Source organism: Durio zibethinus, chromosome 27 (assembly GCF_047325235.1).
Source record: "Durio zibethinus cultivar Kanyao isolate XHJ-2024 chromosome 27, ASM4732523v1, whole genome shotgun sequence".
Lineage (NCBI taxonomy): Eukaryota > Viridiplantae > Streptophyta > Magnoliopsida > Malvales > Malvaceae > Durio > Durio zibethinus.
The window spans coordinates 17254418-17273199 of NC_143188.1; the positions used below are offsets into that span (position 1 = coordinate 17254418).

An 18782-nucleotide genomic window follows, 5' to 3' on the forward strand; every position below is an offset into this window, starting at 1 on the left:
AGCTAGCTTATCTCATCTAATGTTTTTTGCTTTTAAACTAGTTTTATCTTAAATTTAAACAACCTAAAGAAAAAGGAAAAAAAACATTTGGAAAAACAAAAAAAAAATCATTTTGATTTTTTTATTTTAGTTTCTACTTTCTCACTACCTTCTCATAAAAATAAAAAACCTAGCCACCACCATACAGTTACCGTCCCTCGTACTCCACCATTCTGTTCGTTGTCTTCCGCCACTCGCCGACGCCCATTCATCACCAAATTTCATTTTCAAACTCCTTTCAATCTATTCTTTTCCTTCTTCGTGTTGGATTCTTACAAAAAGAGTTGGATTAGTCTAGATCTAATCCGAAACCCAATTGCTCCTCCCCTCTAAAACTCTATTTCGCCTCTACCAACACTAGAATCAAACCTAGAAATCCTTTCCTCCATCAATTTCCCTCTATTTCAATCGTTAAAACATCAAAAACACCTAAGAAAATCCTTACTTTTGCAAAAATTGAGTGAAAATAAATAACAAACAACATTTTCAGATTTGTTTTATCTTGAAAATTTGTCTACTGAGGTAATTTCTACAAGAGAAAGAGTAATCCCTTGCCATGTACAAACAAGGTGTTCATTAAGCGGTTGAAAACATGAAATCGAAAAAAATTCATGGTTGCTCTTAGAACACTATCCTAATAAAAAAAACAAGAGAAACAAAGAATAAGATAAGTATATCTACAATCACATGTTTTAAGTTATCAGATATGATATATTTTATTTTGATTTAAGAGATTGAACAACTTATTTACCCTAAATTTTTACATACAAAAAAAAATATTTTAATGGGATAAATTAAAGTGATGTTGATGAAATTATGATCAAAGTTCAGTGACTAGGTAACTAACATATTTTTCCTATCCAAAGGCCAAACACAAGGTCAAAAACAGACAACAAGAACATGCTTATTGCCGATATTGTAGATGCTACTTGTTAATTTCTTGTGTTTCTTCTAAGCCAAGGTTCCAAAACAAAATTTTGGATCTACGCACAGCAAGCAGACGATCGTTACTATTTCAATTACTCCCGGCTTATATCATATCTTAACAAATTCCATCTTTATGCCCGCATCACCACTTGGGCATGCAGCAGACAGGTAATGGATTTTACAGCCGGTCGATTTGGTGATCGAACTGAAAAATTAATAACCGAATTAACCGACTCTATTAAAAAGGTTGAAACCAACCAAACCATTCTCAATAACCGATATGTTAATTGGCACATCTGCCTTAGGGGCAAAATGTTTCCACAATATTAAACTTTACAAATATATTACTTTCAACACAATCTGCCTGCGGGGCAAAATATTTAAACATTATTGGAAAGTGCATGCCATAACTTTTTCTCCTCAAATACAAAAAATTAAATATTTAAATCCTGCAAAGGAATGTTGAACCAAATAGAAAGGAGAAGATTATATTACCTACCAATATTTTTAGGCCTCACCTCAATTCCTTCAATAATGAGGCCACGCTTAGAGTAATTACAGTTGATCTCCCGAAGGGAAAACTCCACTGTCCCATCATCTCCATATTCATTCAAAAACTCACCCATTTCAATCTCCACCCACCCATCTCTTCTTTCTTGAGCTTGTTGGGGAACATTTTGTGGATAGTCTAGAAACACACTCCTCACTTCCCCTGTTGTGGTTCCTTCCACATTCACATGCACACCTACAGTGCTATCTCTAAACCCATAGCTTCTCCTATTAAGCTTAAACACAAGGTATGCTGCATAGTTTGTTCTGGGAGATAAATTTCGGGTCTCAATCCTTCCCTTCACTTCCAGCCACCACACTACTCTGAGCTCAGCAACTTCAGAGAACCTGTCAATATGTTGGAGACAGAACCACAATAACTTGAGCTCATCAACAATGTCATTCTGTAAGTTGTAGATTTACGCAGATAAGCATAGTTTTTTTCTTGGCAATTGATATTGTTTTTCCTAGCCAACACAGTCGCTTAATCTGTTGATAAAGTACTAAATCAGGGATCAAACCCTGACAGCCACAAATATAAGAAAAAGGACATTGTTTTTCCTAAGCAGCAGTATTGAGTCATGGCCAATTAAGATCTTAAGATGTGAATATCATTGAACAAATAAAAACCAAAAAGAAGAAGAGAACAAACCTAGATTCTGGGAGAGATGTCCATGTCCAATACTGAGGTGTCTCTCCCCATATAATTGACAGTGCTCTTGCCCCTAGCATATAGCATCTTTTCCCAGTCTCTTTCTCCAATTGAAAGCTCTATTTACACGCAACCTTAATTTTTCAGAAAAATGCACCAAATGGAGCAAAACAACACATACTTTAAACCACATAGTACAAATTGTGCATGTTTAGCTTTGAAGAAATTGATCAACTTAGCCATGATTCCTTCTGGTCCAGTATCAAACATCCCTTAAAAATGCTATACATAATTAAAATTGTTCAGAAAATTAAATTTAAAACATCCCTTAAACACATGTTCTTGTAGCACAAAGTTGGAAAAGTGGATACAGGGTCAAATTTGAGCTTACCATGGTACCATTTTCAATGAGAATGGGATGAGAGGAGAGATGAAAAAAAAGATCCTTCTTTGCCCATGAAAGCAATGATGGAGATGAGGATCTTGAAATGATTTCCTGATAATCACAAGGCAGAAACCTCTCCCACACATCATCAGAGTCTGCAACTGGTCTCAAGGCGGGAGAAACCAGGGCCCATCGACATGCGTCTCGAGGCGAAGTCAATGATATGATCAGACACACGCACTCTTTTGGCAACAACTTTGTAAAATCCATTGCTCTTCTAAATTTTGGACCAGACATGTTTCTCTCTTCTCTTCCTTGCAAACACTTTTTTTTCATATTATTACAGGTCGGTCGTCTGCGGGAGACGACGTGTCTAGGTTTTGGTTCACAAAATATTCACTTAAATGCTTTGTTTTTAAGTTACGTTGACTACTGGAATTAAATAATTATTTAAATTATTTATATTTTATTATAATTAATTAAGTTATAAATTTTTTATTTTAGATGAATTAAACTTAAATATTTGTTTTTATTTCAATTTGAATCCTCGATTAAATAAAAATAAATATTAATGGTTAATCACTTTTTGTTTAATAAAAATTTAATTGATAAAAATAAATATTTAAAAATTTAATTAATTATAATAAAATAATAAAATTTAACATGGTTGGTTTAGATTTTGGTTTATCTTTTCAATGGTACTTGGTAACGGCAAGATTTATAAAGTACAAACCCAAAGTAAAAAATAAAGGAAGAAATAAACGCAAATGACTGATGCGGTATCTACCTCGTCCATTAGATAATGATATGAAGAGGAGACTTCGAGAAGTCAATGCCACAGTAATGAAAAAAAAAATAATTCAGATTTGGCTCATTAAATTAAGATATTATTATAAAAATATTTTGGGTCAGACTTTTAAAGACAATTATATATAGTATCTACAATTTTTTTACTTTTTGAATCAAATTGTTTAAATAATAAAAAATATTGTTTTATTTATTTTTGTAATATAAAATTTTTTTTCATTAAATACGAATATTTAAATATAAAAGATAAAATAATTAAAGTGAAAATGAAATTATATATTTTTAATTATGAATGATAATTTTATTTATTTGTATTTTATTATATTTTTAAATATTATCCAATTTATACCCTTAAGCTTAGGAAAGTGTTTATTTTTCAAGACTTTCTATCATTTTGTAAATTTAAATGCATTATTTTTAAATTTAAATTTGATAATTATATAAAATTTGAAAATAATTTATGAAAAGACAAATAATCTATTTTCACTTAAAAAATTCAAAAAATAAAAAAATTATAATAATTCATTTTTAATGTGTCTCGAAATAGTTCATTTTTAATGTGTCTCCAAATTAGAAAATAAAACCACTCCGATGACTAAAGATTTATTTTGATAAAAAGAAAGATTGATTATGATAAAATTAAAAATAATAGTGAAGATAAAATTAATTATGACAACAGTAAAATTTATTATTATAATGATGATATTAAAATCAATAATAGAAAGATACATTTGGATGTAAACACAATAATAACAATGAGATGAATTGTGATGAAAAAAATAATTATTAAAGATATTATATTAAAATTTATATATAATAAAAAATTTTAATTATTTGACATTTATGAAAAGAATTTAAAAATAATAAAATTATATTTATGTCAAATAATAAATTTTAATAAATAATTAAAAATTAATAAAAAAAGATAGTAACATATCAAATGATTTTTTAAATATGTATAATTAAATTATCAACTGTTTTGACAAAATGGTAATAAAAGAAGATTTATAGGACAAATGAGTAAAAAAAAGATGCGATGGCGCGCCGCATCCCTTTCTCACCAGAAGACAATTGAGCTTTCGCCGGTGCCATATCAGCACAGTCGTGCTGCAACTGTGTTACCCAAACAAAAAAACCACAAATCTGCGACACGTTTACAACCAAAGGAGGCTTCATCTGACCAAACAACGGACACGATTGAATCCCAATCATGCCAAAGTCAGCCTCGCAATAAATTAACTTTGGTGGTGTATGGGACCAATTCGGACTAGTCCTTTCATAGTCCGAAAACAAAATACAAACAATTACGTCCCAACAATTGCAGAAAAGCATAGTACGTATCAATGCCTTGTCATGGAAAGGACTAATAAGTAGCTGTGATTGTTATAAACATGGGATGTTGAAGCTTGATTTTAATAATAATATTAAGTTTTACAAAGACATTAGTTAGGTTTAAGTTCTATCATACTTAAGTTTGATTTAATTTTATAATTTTATATTCAAATCATCAAATTATAAGTTAGTTTATTAATTAGTTAATTTATTTGTTTGATTTTTTATATAAAAGTCGTGATACAAGAAATAAAAATATTATAAATATTAAAATTTAAATTTATTAAATATTATTTTTTAAAAATAATTATATAAATTAATTAAATTTAATTTTAAATTTAATTTTAAATTTAATTTATTTAATTGATCTAATTCATTGATTTTTTACATAAGATGCAAGTAATGATTTATAGTTGTAATTTTTCTTTCAATTATAAATTCACGAAAAAAATCGTTTGTATAGATTCCTTAAATTGCTGGGTTGTAGGGTCTAATGGAGGCATTCAAAGATACGACTCAAGATAGGATCAGCACTTTGTCTAGACAAAATCGTGGCGACCCTCAAAGTTGGATGCCTTTTGTTTGCCAAAGAGTGATGACGAGTCTTACAATTGATAGTTATTAAAAAAAAAAAAAAAAAAAAAAGAAAAGGGAAAGGGAAATGATTCAAGATATGCAATTGCTATAAGTTATTGTCTAGGTTTGCTATTACTCTGTAATTTATCGTCGTCGTATTATATTTTATGTCAAATATAATTTTAGATATAATATAAATAATTTTTACATAAATATGATATAAATATATGAATAATTTAAATACAAATATGATATATTTATCATAAATATTATATGTGATACAAGATAATTAATATAGTTAAAATTAATTAACATTCAATTAATACAATACGATATAATATAATTAACATTATTATATATGAATAATACAATTAGATACAATTAATTATCTAAATAATATGACATAATACGATACGATTAACACAATTATATATAAATAACACGATTAAACAAAATCAATCTATTTATTTAAACAAAGAAATCATTTAAATTAATATTTAAATAAAAAATTCAAAAATTAAATATTTATAATTTATTTAAACACCAAAATGATATGATAAATACGATTATTATTTTATTTTTTAAATAAATTAAAAATTAAAAATAATATTATATCTTAAACATATCATGAACATGATATAAATAATATCATGTTTTAATCATATTAACATAACTAAAATACAAAATATGATTATATTAAATTCATACATAATTTTTTTATATTAATTTTATATTATATTATCATATCATGTATAAAACTGTCAGATCAAATCCTTATGAAATTTTAAATTAAATGAGTTTTAAAGTCTCATTCCCTGCACCAACGGATCTGACCTTAGATTTTAAGAGATCAAATAATATTATACTTGGCTTTATATTTTATTAGATATATCTTATTATATTTATATTCATGAAAAATATATATTTATGGATGAAAGTAATATACAAATAAAAATAAATTTACAAAATAATAAATTTATTGATTTATAAATATTATAAAAAACAAAAAAATCAAATAAATAATTTTATTTAAAATTATGGGTGATGTTTTGTTATATAAATAAATTGTTAAATAATATATTTTTTTCAAAACAAGAAAAATAAAATACATCTTTAAATAGTTTTATCTAAGATGTTTTCTAACATTTTACAAAATGGTCCTAAATCTTTGCAAGCAAGAGGAGATCTAAAGTAGAGTTAAAAGTAAAAAATTATATGCATTAATGATTAATAGTTTGTATATAAAGCTTATCTCATCTAATGTTTTTTGAATTTAAACTAGATTTATCTTAAATTTAAACAACCTAAAGAAAAGGGGAAAAAACATTTGAAAAACAAAGAAAAAAAAATTCATTTTGATTTTTTTTTTATTGTAGTTCCTACTTTCTCACTACCCTCTCTTAAAAGAAACTCTAGCCACCACCGTACAGTCACCAGCCATCGTCCGCCACCATTCTGTTCGTTGTCTTCCGCCGCTCGCCGACGCCCATTTATCACCAATCTTCAATTTCAAGCTCCTTTCAATCTATTCTTTCCCTTCTTCATGTTGGATTCTTACAAAAAGAGTTCGATTAGTCTAGATCTAATCCGAAACCCAACTGCTCCTCCCCTCTACAACTCTATTTCGCCTCTACCAACACTAGAATCAAACCTAGAAATCCTTTCCTCCATCAATTTCCCTCTGTTTCAATCGTTAAAACATCAAAAACAACTAAGAAAATCCTTAAATTTGCAAAAACTGAGTGAAAATAAATAACGAACAACATTTTCAGATTTGTTTTATCTTGAAAATTTGTCTACTGAGGTGATATCTACTAGAGAAAGAGTAATCCATTGCCATGTACAAACAAGCACGAAACAGAAAAAAAATTCATGGTTGCTCTTAGAACACTATCCGCAACCACTTGTCTTAAGTTGTCAGATACAATACATCTTACCTTGACTTGAAAGATTGAACAACTTATCTATATTGAATTTCTTCGTACCATAAAAAAAAATATTTTAATGGGATAAATTAGAGTTCAGTGATGTTGATGAAATTATGATCAACGTTCAGTGACTAGGTAAATAACATATTTTTCCTATCAAAAAGCCAACACACAAGGTCAAAAACAGACAACAAGAACATGTTTATGCTGATATTGTAGATGCTACTTGTTAATTTCTTGTGTTTCTTCTAAGCCAAGGTTCTAAAACAAAATTTTGGATCTACGCACAGCAAGCAGACGATCATTACTATTTCAATTGCTCCCGGCTCATATCATGACTTAACAAATTCCATCTTTAATCTCGCATCACCACTTGGGCATGCAGTAGAGTGGTAATGGATTTTACAGTTGGTCCACTTGGTCGATCGATCTGAAAAATCAATAACCGAATTAAACGACCATATTAAAAAAGTCAAAACCAACCAAACCATTCTCAATAACCGATATGGTAATTGGCAAATCTGCCTTTGGGGTAAAATGTTTCCACAATATTAAACTTTACAAATATATTACTTTCAACACAATCTGCCTTTGGGGCAAAATATTTAAACATTATTGGAATGTGCATGTCATAACTTTTTCTCCTCAAATACAAAACATTAAATATTCAAATCCTGCAAAGGAATGTTGAACCAAATAGAAAGGAGAAGATGATATTACCTACCAACATTTTTAGGCCTCACCTCAATTCCTTCAATAATGAGGCCACTCTTAAAGTAATTACAGTCGATCTCCCGAAGGCAAAACTCCACTGTCCCATCATCTCCACATTCATTCAAAAACTCACCCATTTCAATCTCCATCCATCCATCTCCTCTTTCTTGAGCTTGTTGGGGAACATTTTGTGGATAGTCTAGAGACACACTCCTTACTTCCCCTGATGTGGTTCCTTCCATGTTCACATGCACACCTACAGTTCTCTGTCTAAACCCATATCTTCTCCTTCTAAGCTTAAACACAAGGTATGCTGCATAGTTTGTTCCGGGAGATAACTTTCTGGTCTCAATCTTTCCCTTCACATCCAGCCACCACACTAACCTGAGCTCAGCAACTTCAGAGAACCTGTCAATATGTTGGAGACAGAACCACAATAACTTGAGCTCATCAACAATGTCATTCTGTAAGTCATAGATTTATGCAGAAAAGCATAGTTTTTCTTCTGGTAATTGACATTGTTTTTCCTAGCAAACACAGTCGCGTAATCTGTTGATAAAGTACTAAATCGCGGATCAAACCCTGACTGCCACAAATACAATAAAAAAAGACATTGTTTTTCCTAAGCAGCAGTATTGAGTTATGGCCAATTAAGATCTTAACATGAGAATATCATTGAACAAATAAAAAAAAAAAAAAGAAGAAAACAAACCTAGAATCAGGGTGATCTGTCCAATTCCAATACTCAGGCGTCTCTCCCCATATAATCGACAGTGCTCTTGCCCCTAGCATATAGCATTTTTTCCCAGTCTCTTTCTCCAATTGAAAGCTCTATTTAGACACCAGCAACCTTAATTTTTCAGATAAATGCACAAAATGGAGCAAAACAACACATACTTTAAACCATATAGTACAAATTGTGCATGTTTAGCTTTGAAGAAATTGATCAACTTAGCCATGATTCCTTCTGGTCCAGTATCAAACATCCCTTAAAAATGCTATACATAATTAAAATTGTTCTAAAAATTAAATTTAAAACATCCCTTAAACACATGTTCTTGTAGCACAAAGTTGGAAAAGTGGATACAGGGTCAAATTTGAACTTACCATGGTACCATTTTCAATGAGAATGGGATGAGAGGAGAGATAAAAATAAAGATCCTGCTTTGCCCATGAAAGCAAAGATGGAGATGAGGATCCTGAAATATTTTTCTGATAATCACAAGGTAGAAACCTCTCCCACACAGCATCAGAGTCTGCAATTGATCTCAAGGCAGGAGAAACCAGGGCTAATCGAAGTGCGTCTCGAGGCGAAGTCAATGATATGATCAGACACACGCAGTCTTCTGGCAACAGCTTTGTAAAATCCATTGTTCTTATAAATTTTGGATCAGAAATGAAACAAGGAAAAATGGCTTTTCGACTGTTGTCTGCTGGAGATGGCTTGTCTAGGTTTGGTTGAGAAAATTTTCACTTAAATCCTTCGTTGTTAAGTTTCATTCACCACTAGAATTCAATAATTATTTCAATTATTTATACTTTATTATAATTAATTAAATTATAAATTTTTTATTTTATGTCAATAAAATCTTAAATTTTTATTTTTATTTTTATTTGAATCCTCGAATAAATGAAAATAAAAGTTAAAGCTTAATCACTTTTTGTTTAATAAAAATTTAATTGATAAAAATAAGTATTTAAAAATTTAATTGTTTCTAATAAAATAATAAAAATTTAAGTGATTATTGAATTTTTATTGGATAATCCTTTTATCCTTTAACCTAAATAAAACTAAATAATTTATTTATCTTTAATTTTCGTTAAAAAATTGTTTTGTGAAAAGTAAATTTTTTAGTTTTCTTTTTCACTTAACGATAGATTCTCAATCTCTCCCTCCACTTTTCTCTCTATCTATCATTATTATGATTAAAAAGTATAAATAACATATTAATATTCATAAATTATTTGAATTTGATTTAAATAAAATTTAAATTTAATTCGATTATTATTAAATTGAGTACGAATTCAAATAATTTGATTTATCGATCGAGTTGAATTTAAGTATTTTTATATTTGACTCGAATCACTCGTGAGTTTAATCAAATTTTTATATTTTAATATATTTTAATTATTTTAATTAATAAAATATTTACTCGAACTTAAGTTCGGATATAAATAATCGAATTTTTATTAAATATAAAAATTAAATTTATTTTTATATGTTAATCGAATTTAATCGAACAAATTCAAATAACTTAATTTTTATCTTAAATTAAATTCAAACTAAAAATAAAACTCAATTAAATTTAAATCAAATTTTGAAACCAAATTTTAAATCAAACTCAAATTTACACTTAACATTATATAAATTCAAACTTAATCGATTGTATTAGGACTTTGATTCCGTTGTTACTGTTGGAGCGAGTCGCTCAATAGAAATTTGGAATTGTCTGATAAAGCTTAAAGACGAAGATTTTTTTTTTTTTTTTTTTTTTGTCTTTGTGCTTTGACTGGTTTATTAACTCAACCTGCATTTAATGCTATACGGTTGATTTTTAGATTTAAAAAAATATTAAAAAAAAAAACGATATTAAAGAGAATAAGTAATTTATGAGGTTTATTAAGTTTAAAAAATATAAAATTTTTGTGTTTAGTTAAAAATTATTTAATAAAACATTTTATTATATTGTTTTTGATAATATATGAATAAAAATATAAAAATAACTTATTTATTTAATATTTTATAGATTTTTAGTTATAAATTATTTATATATTTAATTAAATATTTTAAATATTTTTTAATTTATTTATTTTAAAAAAATGGCAATGGTTTCCTTTTAATAAACACCTTCTCATATATTACAAAATTTATAAAAATATAAAAATCAATTTCCAATATACTTTTAATAAAATTATATAGTAGAACTTGTAGTTGTCAAAATTACTATAAAAAAATGATAAAAGAATGTTATATTAGAGAATATAAATTCACTTTTTTTTTAAATTAAAAAAATAAAAAAATGTGTGAATTACTTGAAAAGATAGTTTCTTGAATGGAAGATAACAAATGATTTTGAATTTTATGCTTTCAAAATGAAAGGAATTCCTTAACATTAATGTCAGATAATGATCATAAATGTTAATAATTTGACATTTTTATAATCGACGTTATGAAATAAGAAAATGTAGTAAATATTAAAAAATTAACTTTTTTTTTGCAATAAAACATCGTTTTTTTTCTCCCAAAAAAATCCTTTTATTTGTTTGAAGTATATAAACTTTTTAATCTTAAAATTTTTTCATAATATATTTTCAACAAAAATTGTGTTTTTAATTTTAAAAATATTATTTTTGTTAAAACTATAAAATTCTAAAAAGAAAATTTTTTAATATATTTTAAATAAAAATTGTGTTTTTGTTTTAAACTATATTAAGAAAAAATTTAATGTCTTAATATCTTATAAAAAATTATCATATTTCTAAAATAAATAATGTTGTATATAATTTAAAAATACAATTAAATGAAGGTAAAGCGTGCTTTTGTTAGGAGAATCAATTTTTTTCCTTTTGATTTTTAAAATATGAATTCAAATTCAGTTCTTCCAGCAAAGATAACAGAAATATATCTGCTCATTACTGAATTAAATATTTCAAATGCCAATTTTTTAATCTAATTATGATGCCCATTCATCAAAATAAATAGTGAAATCGATGATATGGTAGCAAATTGAAGGTTAGGGACAACTTTTATATATTGTTATTGATAATATATAATAGATTTGCTTATTATTTTTAAGATTCTATCATGAGAAATTGATATATGACTAAAGAAAATTTGCATTTTGTTTGATATGTATGTGTGCACAATAATCTATGTAAATTTATGTGAAAGAACTACTTTGTGTGATGAAATACACATGTAGAGGCCATGTTCAATTGTAATGCCATGATAATCTTTGTAATGTTAAAGATATAAAGAATATATCCAATCTTGTGAGTTGTGATAATATATATATATATACACACACACATAAGTAACTATTAAGTTTTCCATGTCCTTTAAAACAAAAATAATGAACGAACAAAATTACTCAGCAGTGTTAAATTCATTTTATACTTCCACGGGTTATCTCATTTTATGGTTTAAGTACACATTATGTGAATTATATGACAATGAATTGAAACAACCATAAGCCTAGAATTGACTGTGGAGTACTAGTTACTTACATATTTGTAAGACCATAATTATTTAAATCAAAATAAAATTCTCAAGAATTGAGCATTAAATTTTTTTTTGAAATTGTAGATCTTCATTGAAAGAATTAAGTACATGTGCTATTGTCATAAGTTCATATTTTGTTTCATACTTGTACTTGATTAATCTAGAGAAGAATGCATGATTTATAGTAATTTATTTATTTATTGTTTCAATGCTTATATCTTATTGATTAAATATTTTATTTATGTTATGCAAGAAAAAAAACTTATCATTTACTTCAATTTCATTGAAGAAGTTATATGACTCTTGAATAAACATGGAATTAAAAATAAAAAACTATTAACCATGAAAATGAATAAAAGGTAACATATTTTTAAGGGAGGTTTGTAGTCTATGTTACTAAAAGGTTAAAAGGAATCGCGATCTAATCCATTTCATTATTTGACATGTGAACTCATGATTGGCTTATTTTACAAATTTTATTATCAATTAAGAAATAGTTTTCACTACAAATGAATTTATAGCATATATTACTTGTATGACAAAATTTTCTAGTCAAAGGCAGAATAGTGGAAACGGAAGAGTATAGGCTTTCACACCTAAGCCCACTATTTTGATATGAAAAAAAATTTTATATAAAAAAATGTCTTACTTGGTCGGTAGTCATGAGTTTAGCTAAAAAAAAAAAGTTTTGAAGATAACAATGTGACTAATTATTATATTTGAATATGTTTAATTTGATTATTGTGGGCCATAACATATATGATTGCATTGGTAGATATAGTTTGAACTAGATAATTTATGGGTAAAAGAGAATTATCTCTCTTTGTGTGATCTAAATGAAAAATTAAAAGAATAGAACTTGATATAATTAAAAGGTTCATGACAAAAAAATAAAGAAATATAAATAAATTAGTAGAGTAATTTTAACAAAATAATTTTAATAAAATGAATAAAATTTATTTTTATTAAAAAATTTTAATAACATTGATGTTGACACATAGATGACTCAAGATGATAAACTTACCTTGATATTGGAGTTGATATTGATGTAGAGGCTTGTGCTTTCAACTTGAGAAAAGAACCAACTTACGTGAACAAAACATGTGTAATTATATATATTTTAGACTGAAACATAGTGTCCTGAGTGACGCGGTCAAGTACATTATTGCTTGTTTTGTAATTATCATTCAAGTACCAACCATCCGGTTGGAGCCAATCGTTTTTGTTGAAAATTCATTGCTTTGATGCCGGAAATTTGAGCTGCAAGAATACCTATTTGGAGTCCATAATTCCATTTCTCATTCAATTTTGTTAGCTATTTGCTGTTGTGATTTAGAACGGTGTACATTAAATTTTTATTTTGACAAATAGATTTAATGTTTATATTAGTTATTCATGTTTTGAATAATTATATTTTGAACAAAACTATTTGTTTATAATTGTTAAGAATAAAAGAGTTATAATTATTTATAATAATTGATAATGAAAAAATTATAACTATTTAAATATGTTTAAACATTTACCTATAAAAGTTAATAACAAAAGTTATAATTATTATGCTTAAACATTTTTATTTTGTAATAATTATTTTGGAGATCGCTTGACGAATTTACGAACATAAGGTATTACCATTAATATTTTTTGATTATATGTGATTAATCACTTATTAAAATTTATTTTTTTAATAAAATTTTAAAAATTTATTAAAATTTATTAAAAAAATTTTTTTGAATATACAAAAACAGTTTAAGCTCAAGAATACAGTTAAACATAGAAAAAAATTAACACATTCACATTCACATTCACATGCACACCTACAGTTCTCTCTAAACCCAGGTCTTATCTTATTAAGCTTAAACACAAGGTATGCTGCATAGTTTGTTCCGGGAGATAATTTTCTAGTCTCAATACTTCCCTTCACATCCAGTCACCAAACTAGCCTGAGCTCAGTAACTTTAGAGAATAAGTGGTGAGCAAAAATTGGTTTGAACCGATTAAACGGATCGAAATCAATTAAATTCAATTGAATCGATTTGATTTATTCGATTTTATTTATAATTAATTTTTTAAATCGATTAAATTAATTAATTCGATCAATTTTTTATTTTTAAAATTAATAATTGAACTGACCGAATTAATCGACTTTCTAATAAGTAAAAGTAAAAAAAATTAAAATAAATATTTTGATTTATTTTTTTTATAAAATATTGTTGAAATTATTAAAATTTTTAGTCATTTAGTTTGAATGATATTTGAGTTTGAATTTTATTAAATTGAATTTATGATTAAATAATTATTCATAATATAAAAAAATTATTAAAAAAATTAATTATTTAACTGAACTGAATCGATTTTGATCGATTCGGTTAGAATCAGTTATTTAATAATATTCAATCAATTCGTTTATTTGTTAAATAAAAATCGATTAAATCGATTATTGATTTTTTTAAACCGAACTGACCGAATCGAAACCATCCAAACCATTCTCAATAACCGATATGATAATTGTCACATCTGCCTTTGGGGCCAAATGTTTCCACAATATTCAACTTTACAAATATATTACTTTCAACACAATCTGCCTGCGGGACAAAATATTTAAACATTATTGGAATGTGCATGCCATAACTTTTTCTCCTCAAATACAAAACATTAAATATTCAAATCCTGCAAAGGAATGTTGAACCAAATAGAAAGGAGAAGATGATATTACCTACCAATATTTTTAGGCCTCACCTCAATTCCTTCAATAATGAGGCCACTCTTAGAGTAATTACAGTTGATCTCCCGAAGGCAAAACTCGACTGTCCCATCATCTCCATGTTCATTCAAAAACTCACCCATTTCAATCTCCATCCATCCATCTCCTCTTTCTTGAGCTTGTTGGGGAACATTTTGTGGATAGTCTAGAGACACACTCCTTACTTCCCCTGATGTGGTTCCTTCCATGTTCACATGCACACCTGCAGTTCTCTGTCTAAACCCATATCTTGTCCTTCTAAGCTTAAACACAAGGTATGCTGCATAGTTTGTTCCGGGAGATAACTTTCTGGTCTCAATCTTTCCCTTCACATCCAGCCACCAAACTAACCTGAGCTCAGCAACTTCAGAGAACCTGTCAATATGTTGGAGACAGAACCACAATAACTTGAGCTCATCAACAATGTCATTCTGTAAGTCATAGATGTATGCAGATAAGCATAGTTTTTCTTTTGGTAATTGACATTGTTTTTCCTAGCAAACACAGTCGCGTAATCTGTTGATAAAGTACTAAATCGCTGATCAAACCCTGACTGCCACAAATACAATAAAGAAAGACATTGTTTTTCCTAAGCAGCAGTATTGAGTCATGGCCAATTAAGATCTTAACATGAGAATATCATTGAACAAAAAAAAAAAAAAGAAGAGAACAAACCTAGATTCTGGGAGAGATGTCCATTTCCAGTACTCAAGTGTCTCTCCCCATATAATTGACAGTGCTCTTGCCCCTAGCATATAGCATTTTTTCCCAGTCTCTTTCTCCAATTGAAAGCTCTACTTAGACACCAGCAACCTTAATTTTTCAGAAAAATGCACAAAATGGAGCAAAACAACACGTACTTTAAACCATATAGTACAAATTGTGCATGTTTAGCTTTGAAGAAATTGATCAACTTAGCCATGATTCCTTCTGGTCCAGTATCAAACATGCTCTAGATAATTAAAATTGTTCTGAAAATTAAATTTAAAACATCCTTAAACACATGTTCTTGTAGCACAAAGTTGGAAAAGTGGATACAGGGTCAAATTTGAGCTTACCATGGTACCATTTTCAATGAGAATGGGATGAGAGGAGAGATAAAAATAAATATCCTTCTTTGTCCATGAAAGCAAAGATGGAGATGAGGATCCTGAAATATTTTTCTGATAATCACAAGGTAGAAACCTCTCCCACACAGCATCAGAGTCTGCAATTGATCTCAAGGCAGGAGAAACCAGGGCTAATCGACGTGCGTCTCGAGGCGAAGTCAATGATATGATCAGACACACGCAGTCTTCTGGCAACAGCTTTGTAAAATCCATTGTTCTTATAAATTTTGGATCAGAAATGAAACAAGGAAAAATGGCTTTTCGACTGTTGTCTGCTGGAGACGGCTTGTCTAGGTTTGGTTAAGAAAATTTTCACTTATATCCTTCGTTGTTAAGTTTCGTTCACTACTAGAATTCAATAATTATTTCAATTATTTATACTTTATTATAATTATTTAAATTATAAATTTTTTATTTTATGTCAATAAAATCTTAAATTTTTATTTTTATTTTAATTTGAATCCTCGAATAAATGAAAATAAAGGTTAAAGATTAATCACTTTTTGTTTAATAAAAATTTAATTGATAAAAATAAGTATTAAAAATTTAATTGTTTCTAATAAAATAATAAAAATTTAAGTGATTATTAAATTTTTATCCTCTAACCTAAATAAAATTAAATAATTTATTTATCTTTAATTTTTGTTAAAAAAAGTTTTGTGGGAAGTAAATGTTTTAGTTTTTTTTTTTTTTACAATTAATGATAGATTCTCAATCTTTTCCTCTATTTTTCTCTCTATTTTACAATTAATGATAAATTAATAAAATTTAATTTGAATAAAATTTAAATTTGATTCGATTATTATTAAGTTAAGCACATATTTAAATAACTCTATTTATCGATTGAGTTGAGTTCGAGCACTTTTATATTTAATTTGAGTAATTCATGAATTTAATTAAATTTTTATATTTTAATATATTTTAATTATTTTAATTAATAACATATTTTGAATTCGAACTCAAGCTCAAACATAAATATTTGAGTTTTTATTGAATATAAAAATTAAATTTATTTTTATATATTAATTAAACTTAATTGAATAAACTTAAATAACTCAATTTTTATTTTAAATTAAATTTAAATTAAAAATAAAATTCAATCAAATTTAAATTAATTTTTAAAATCAAAATCAAATTTAAATTTAACACTATATTAATTCAAACTTTATCGATTATACTTTTAATTAAGATTTTGATTCCATTGTTACTGTTGGAGCGAGTCGCTCAATAGAAATTTGGAATTGTCTGATAAAGCTTAAAGACGAAGCTTTTTTTTGTCTTTGTGCTTTGACTGGTTTATTAACTCAACCTGCATTTAATGCTATACCTTAAATGGTTGATTTTTAGGTTTAAAAAAATATAAAAAAAACGATATTAAAGAGAATAAGTAATTTATGAGGTTTATTAAGTTTAAAAAATATAAAATTTTTGTGTTTAGTTAAAAATTATTTAATAAAACATTTTATTATATTGTTTTTGATAATATATGAATAAAAATATAAAAATAACTTATTTATTTAATATTTTATAGGATTTTTAGTTATAAATTATTTATATATTTAATTAAATATTTTATATATTTTTTAATTTATTTATTTAAAAAAAATGGCAATGGTTTCCTTTTAATAAACACCTTCTCATATATTACAAAATTTATAAAAATATAAAAATAAATTTCCAATATATTTTTAATAAAATTATATAGTAGAACTTGTAGTTGTCAAAATTACTATAAAAAAATGATAAAAAAATGTTATATTAGAGAATATAAATTCATTTTTTTTTTAAATTAAAAAAATAAAAAAATGTGTGAATTACTTGAAAAGATAGTTTCTTGAATGGAAGATAACAAATGATTTTGAATTTTATGCTTTCAAAATGAAAGGAATTCATTAACATTAATGTCAGATATTAAAAATTAACTTTTTTTTGCAATAAAACATCGTTTTTTCTCCCAAAAAAATCCTTTTTTGTTGTTTGAAGTGTATAAACCTTTTAATCTTAAATTTTTTTCTTAATATATTTTCAACAAAAATTATATTTTTAATTTTAAAATTATTATTTTTGTTAAAACTATAAAATTCTAAAAAGAAATTTTTTTAATATATTTTAAACAGAAATCGTGTTTTTAAAATTAAAAACGTGATTTTAGAATATATCAAAAAAAATTATTTAATAATATCTTATAAAAATTTATCATATTTCTAAAATAAATAATTTTGTATATAATTTAAAAATACAATTAAATGAAGATAAAGCGAAAATATTTTTAATTCCAATGAGATTAAAAATTCAAAGCAAAAGGTTAAGGATTGATATTTCTTATTACAACTTGTTTTCAATTTGAAAATGTATAAGAGAGACTAAAGCAAGATAAAACTATAACAAAGTTTAATTAGCTATAATATCAAAGCCATTAGTACTTTTATCAAGTCTTCCTTCTCTTATTCCACCTCCAGCAACCCTAGCTTTACCATTTCCACCACCTCATCCTCCCCTGCGCCACCAGCAGCACCAATGCCGCCACTTCCACCGTTATTTCCACCAAGCCCAATCCTTCAACTGCTCCACCTCCACCACTACCTCTTGCTCCACCAAGAATACCATCACTTTTTAATCAGCTTCCTGCTCCACCTCCTAGGCCTCCACTACCACCACCAAAACCTCCATCTGTACCGAGGCAGCCTAAACCACCACCAACACCTCTACAATTTTGTAAAGCATGAAGGGCAAGTAGTCCAAGTTTAAGTATTAAAGACCTCCTGTCTCCTTCTTGTCCTTGAGGAAAAATGAACGATGATG

The 18782-nt window shown here is 26.9% G+C and overlaps 3 protein-coding genes across 5 annotated transcripts; all 3 read right to left on the bottom strand.

Annotated features, from left to right (window-relative positions):
* Positions 1 to 1428: 1428 nt before the first annotated feature.
* Positions 1429 to 2931, bottom strand: LOC149511077 (F-box protein PP2-B11-like). The gene is made up of 3 exons (XM_089756116.1): positions 2559 to 2931; positions 2168 to 2286; positions 1429 to 1863 (listed from the first exon to the last, which is right to left on the bottom strand). The coding sequence occupies exons 1-3, from the start codon at positions 2886 to 2888 to the stop codon at positions 1458 to 1460; spliced, it is 855 nt and encodes a 284-aa protein (XP_089612242.1). The 5' UTR covers positions 2889 to 2931; the 3' UTR covers positions 1429 to 1457.
* A 4469-nt stretch (positions 2932 to 7400) lies between these two features.
* LOC111279939 (F-box protein PP2-B11-like) lies at positions 7401 to 9403 on the bottom strand. 3 transcript variants are annotated; one of them, XM_022867012.2, is made up of 4 exons: positions 9017 to 9403; positions 8622 to 8740; positions 7939 to 8317; positions 7401 to 7625 (listed from the first exon to the last, which is right to left on the bottom strand). In XM_022867012.2, exons 1-4 carry the CDS (start codon positions 9278 to 9280, stop codon positions 7551 to 7553), a joined length of 837 nt encoding a protein of 278 aa, XP_022722747.2. In that variant the 5' UTR covers positions 9281 to 9403; the 3' UTR covers positions 7401 to 7550. The 3 variants fall into 3 exon arrangements, with proteins under 3 accessions (XP_022722747.2, XP_022722746.2, XP_022722748.2); XM_022867011.2 differs by having other exon boundaries at positions 7920 to 8317; XM_022867013.2 differs by having other exon boundaries at positions 7463 to 7625; positions 7916 to 8317.
* Positions 9404 to 14653: 5250 nt separating this feature from the next.
* On the bottom strand, positions 14654 to 16245 carry LOC111279943 (F-box protein PP2-B11-like). The gene is made up of 3 exons (XM_022867016.2): positions 15930 to 16245; positions 15547 to 15665; positions 14654 to 15246 (listed from the first exon to the last, which is right to left on the bottom strand). The coding sequence occupies exons 1-3, from the start codon at positions 16191 to 16193 to the stop codon at positions 14841 to 14843; spliced, it is 789 nt and encodes a 262-aa protein (XP_022722751.2). The 5' UTR covers positions 16194 to 16245; the 3' UTR covers positions 14654 to 14840.
* Between the last annotated feature and the right edge of the window lie 2537 nt (positions 16246 to 18782).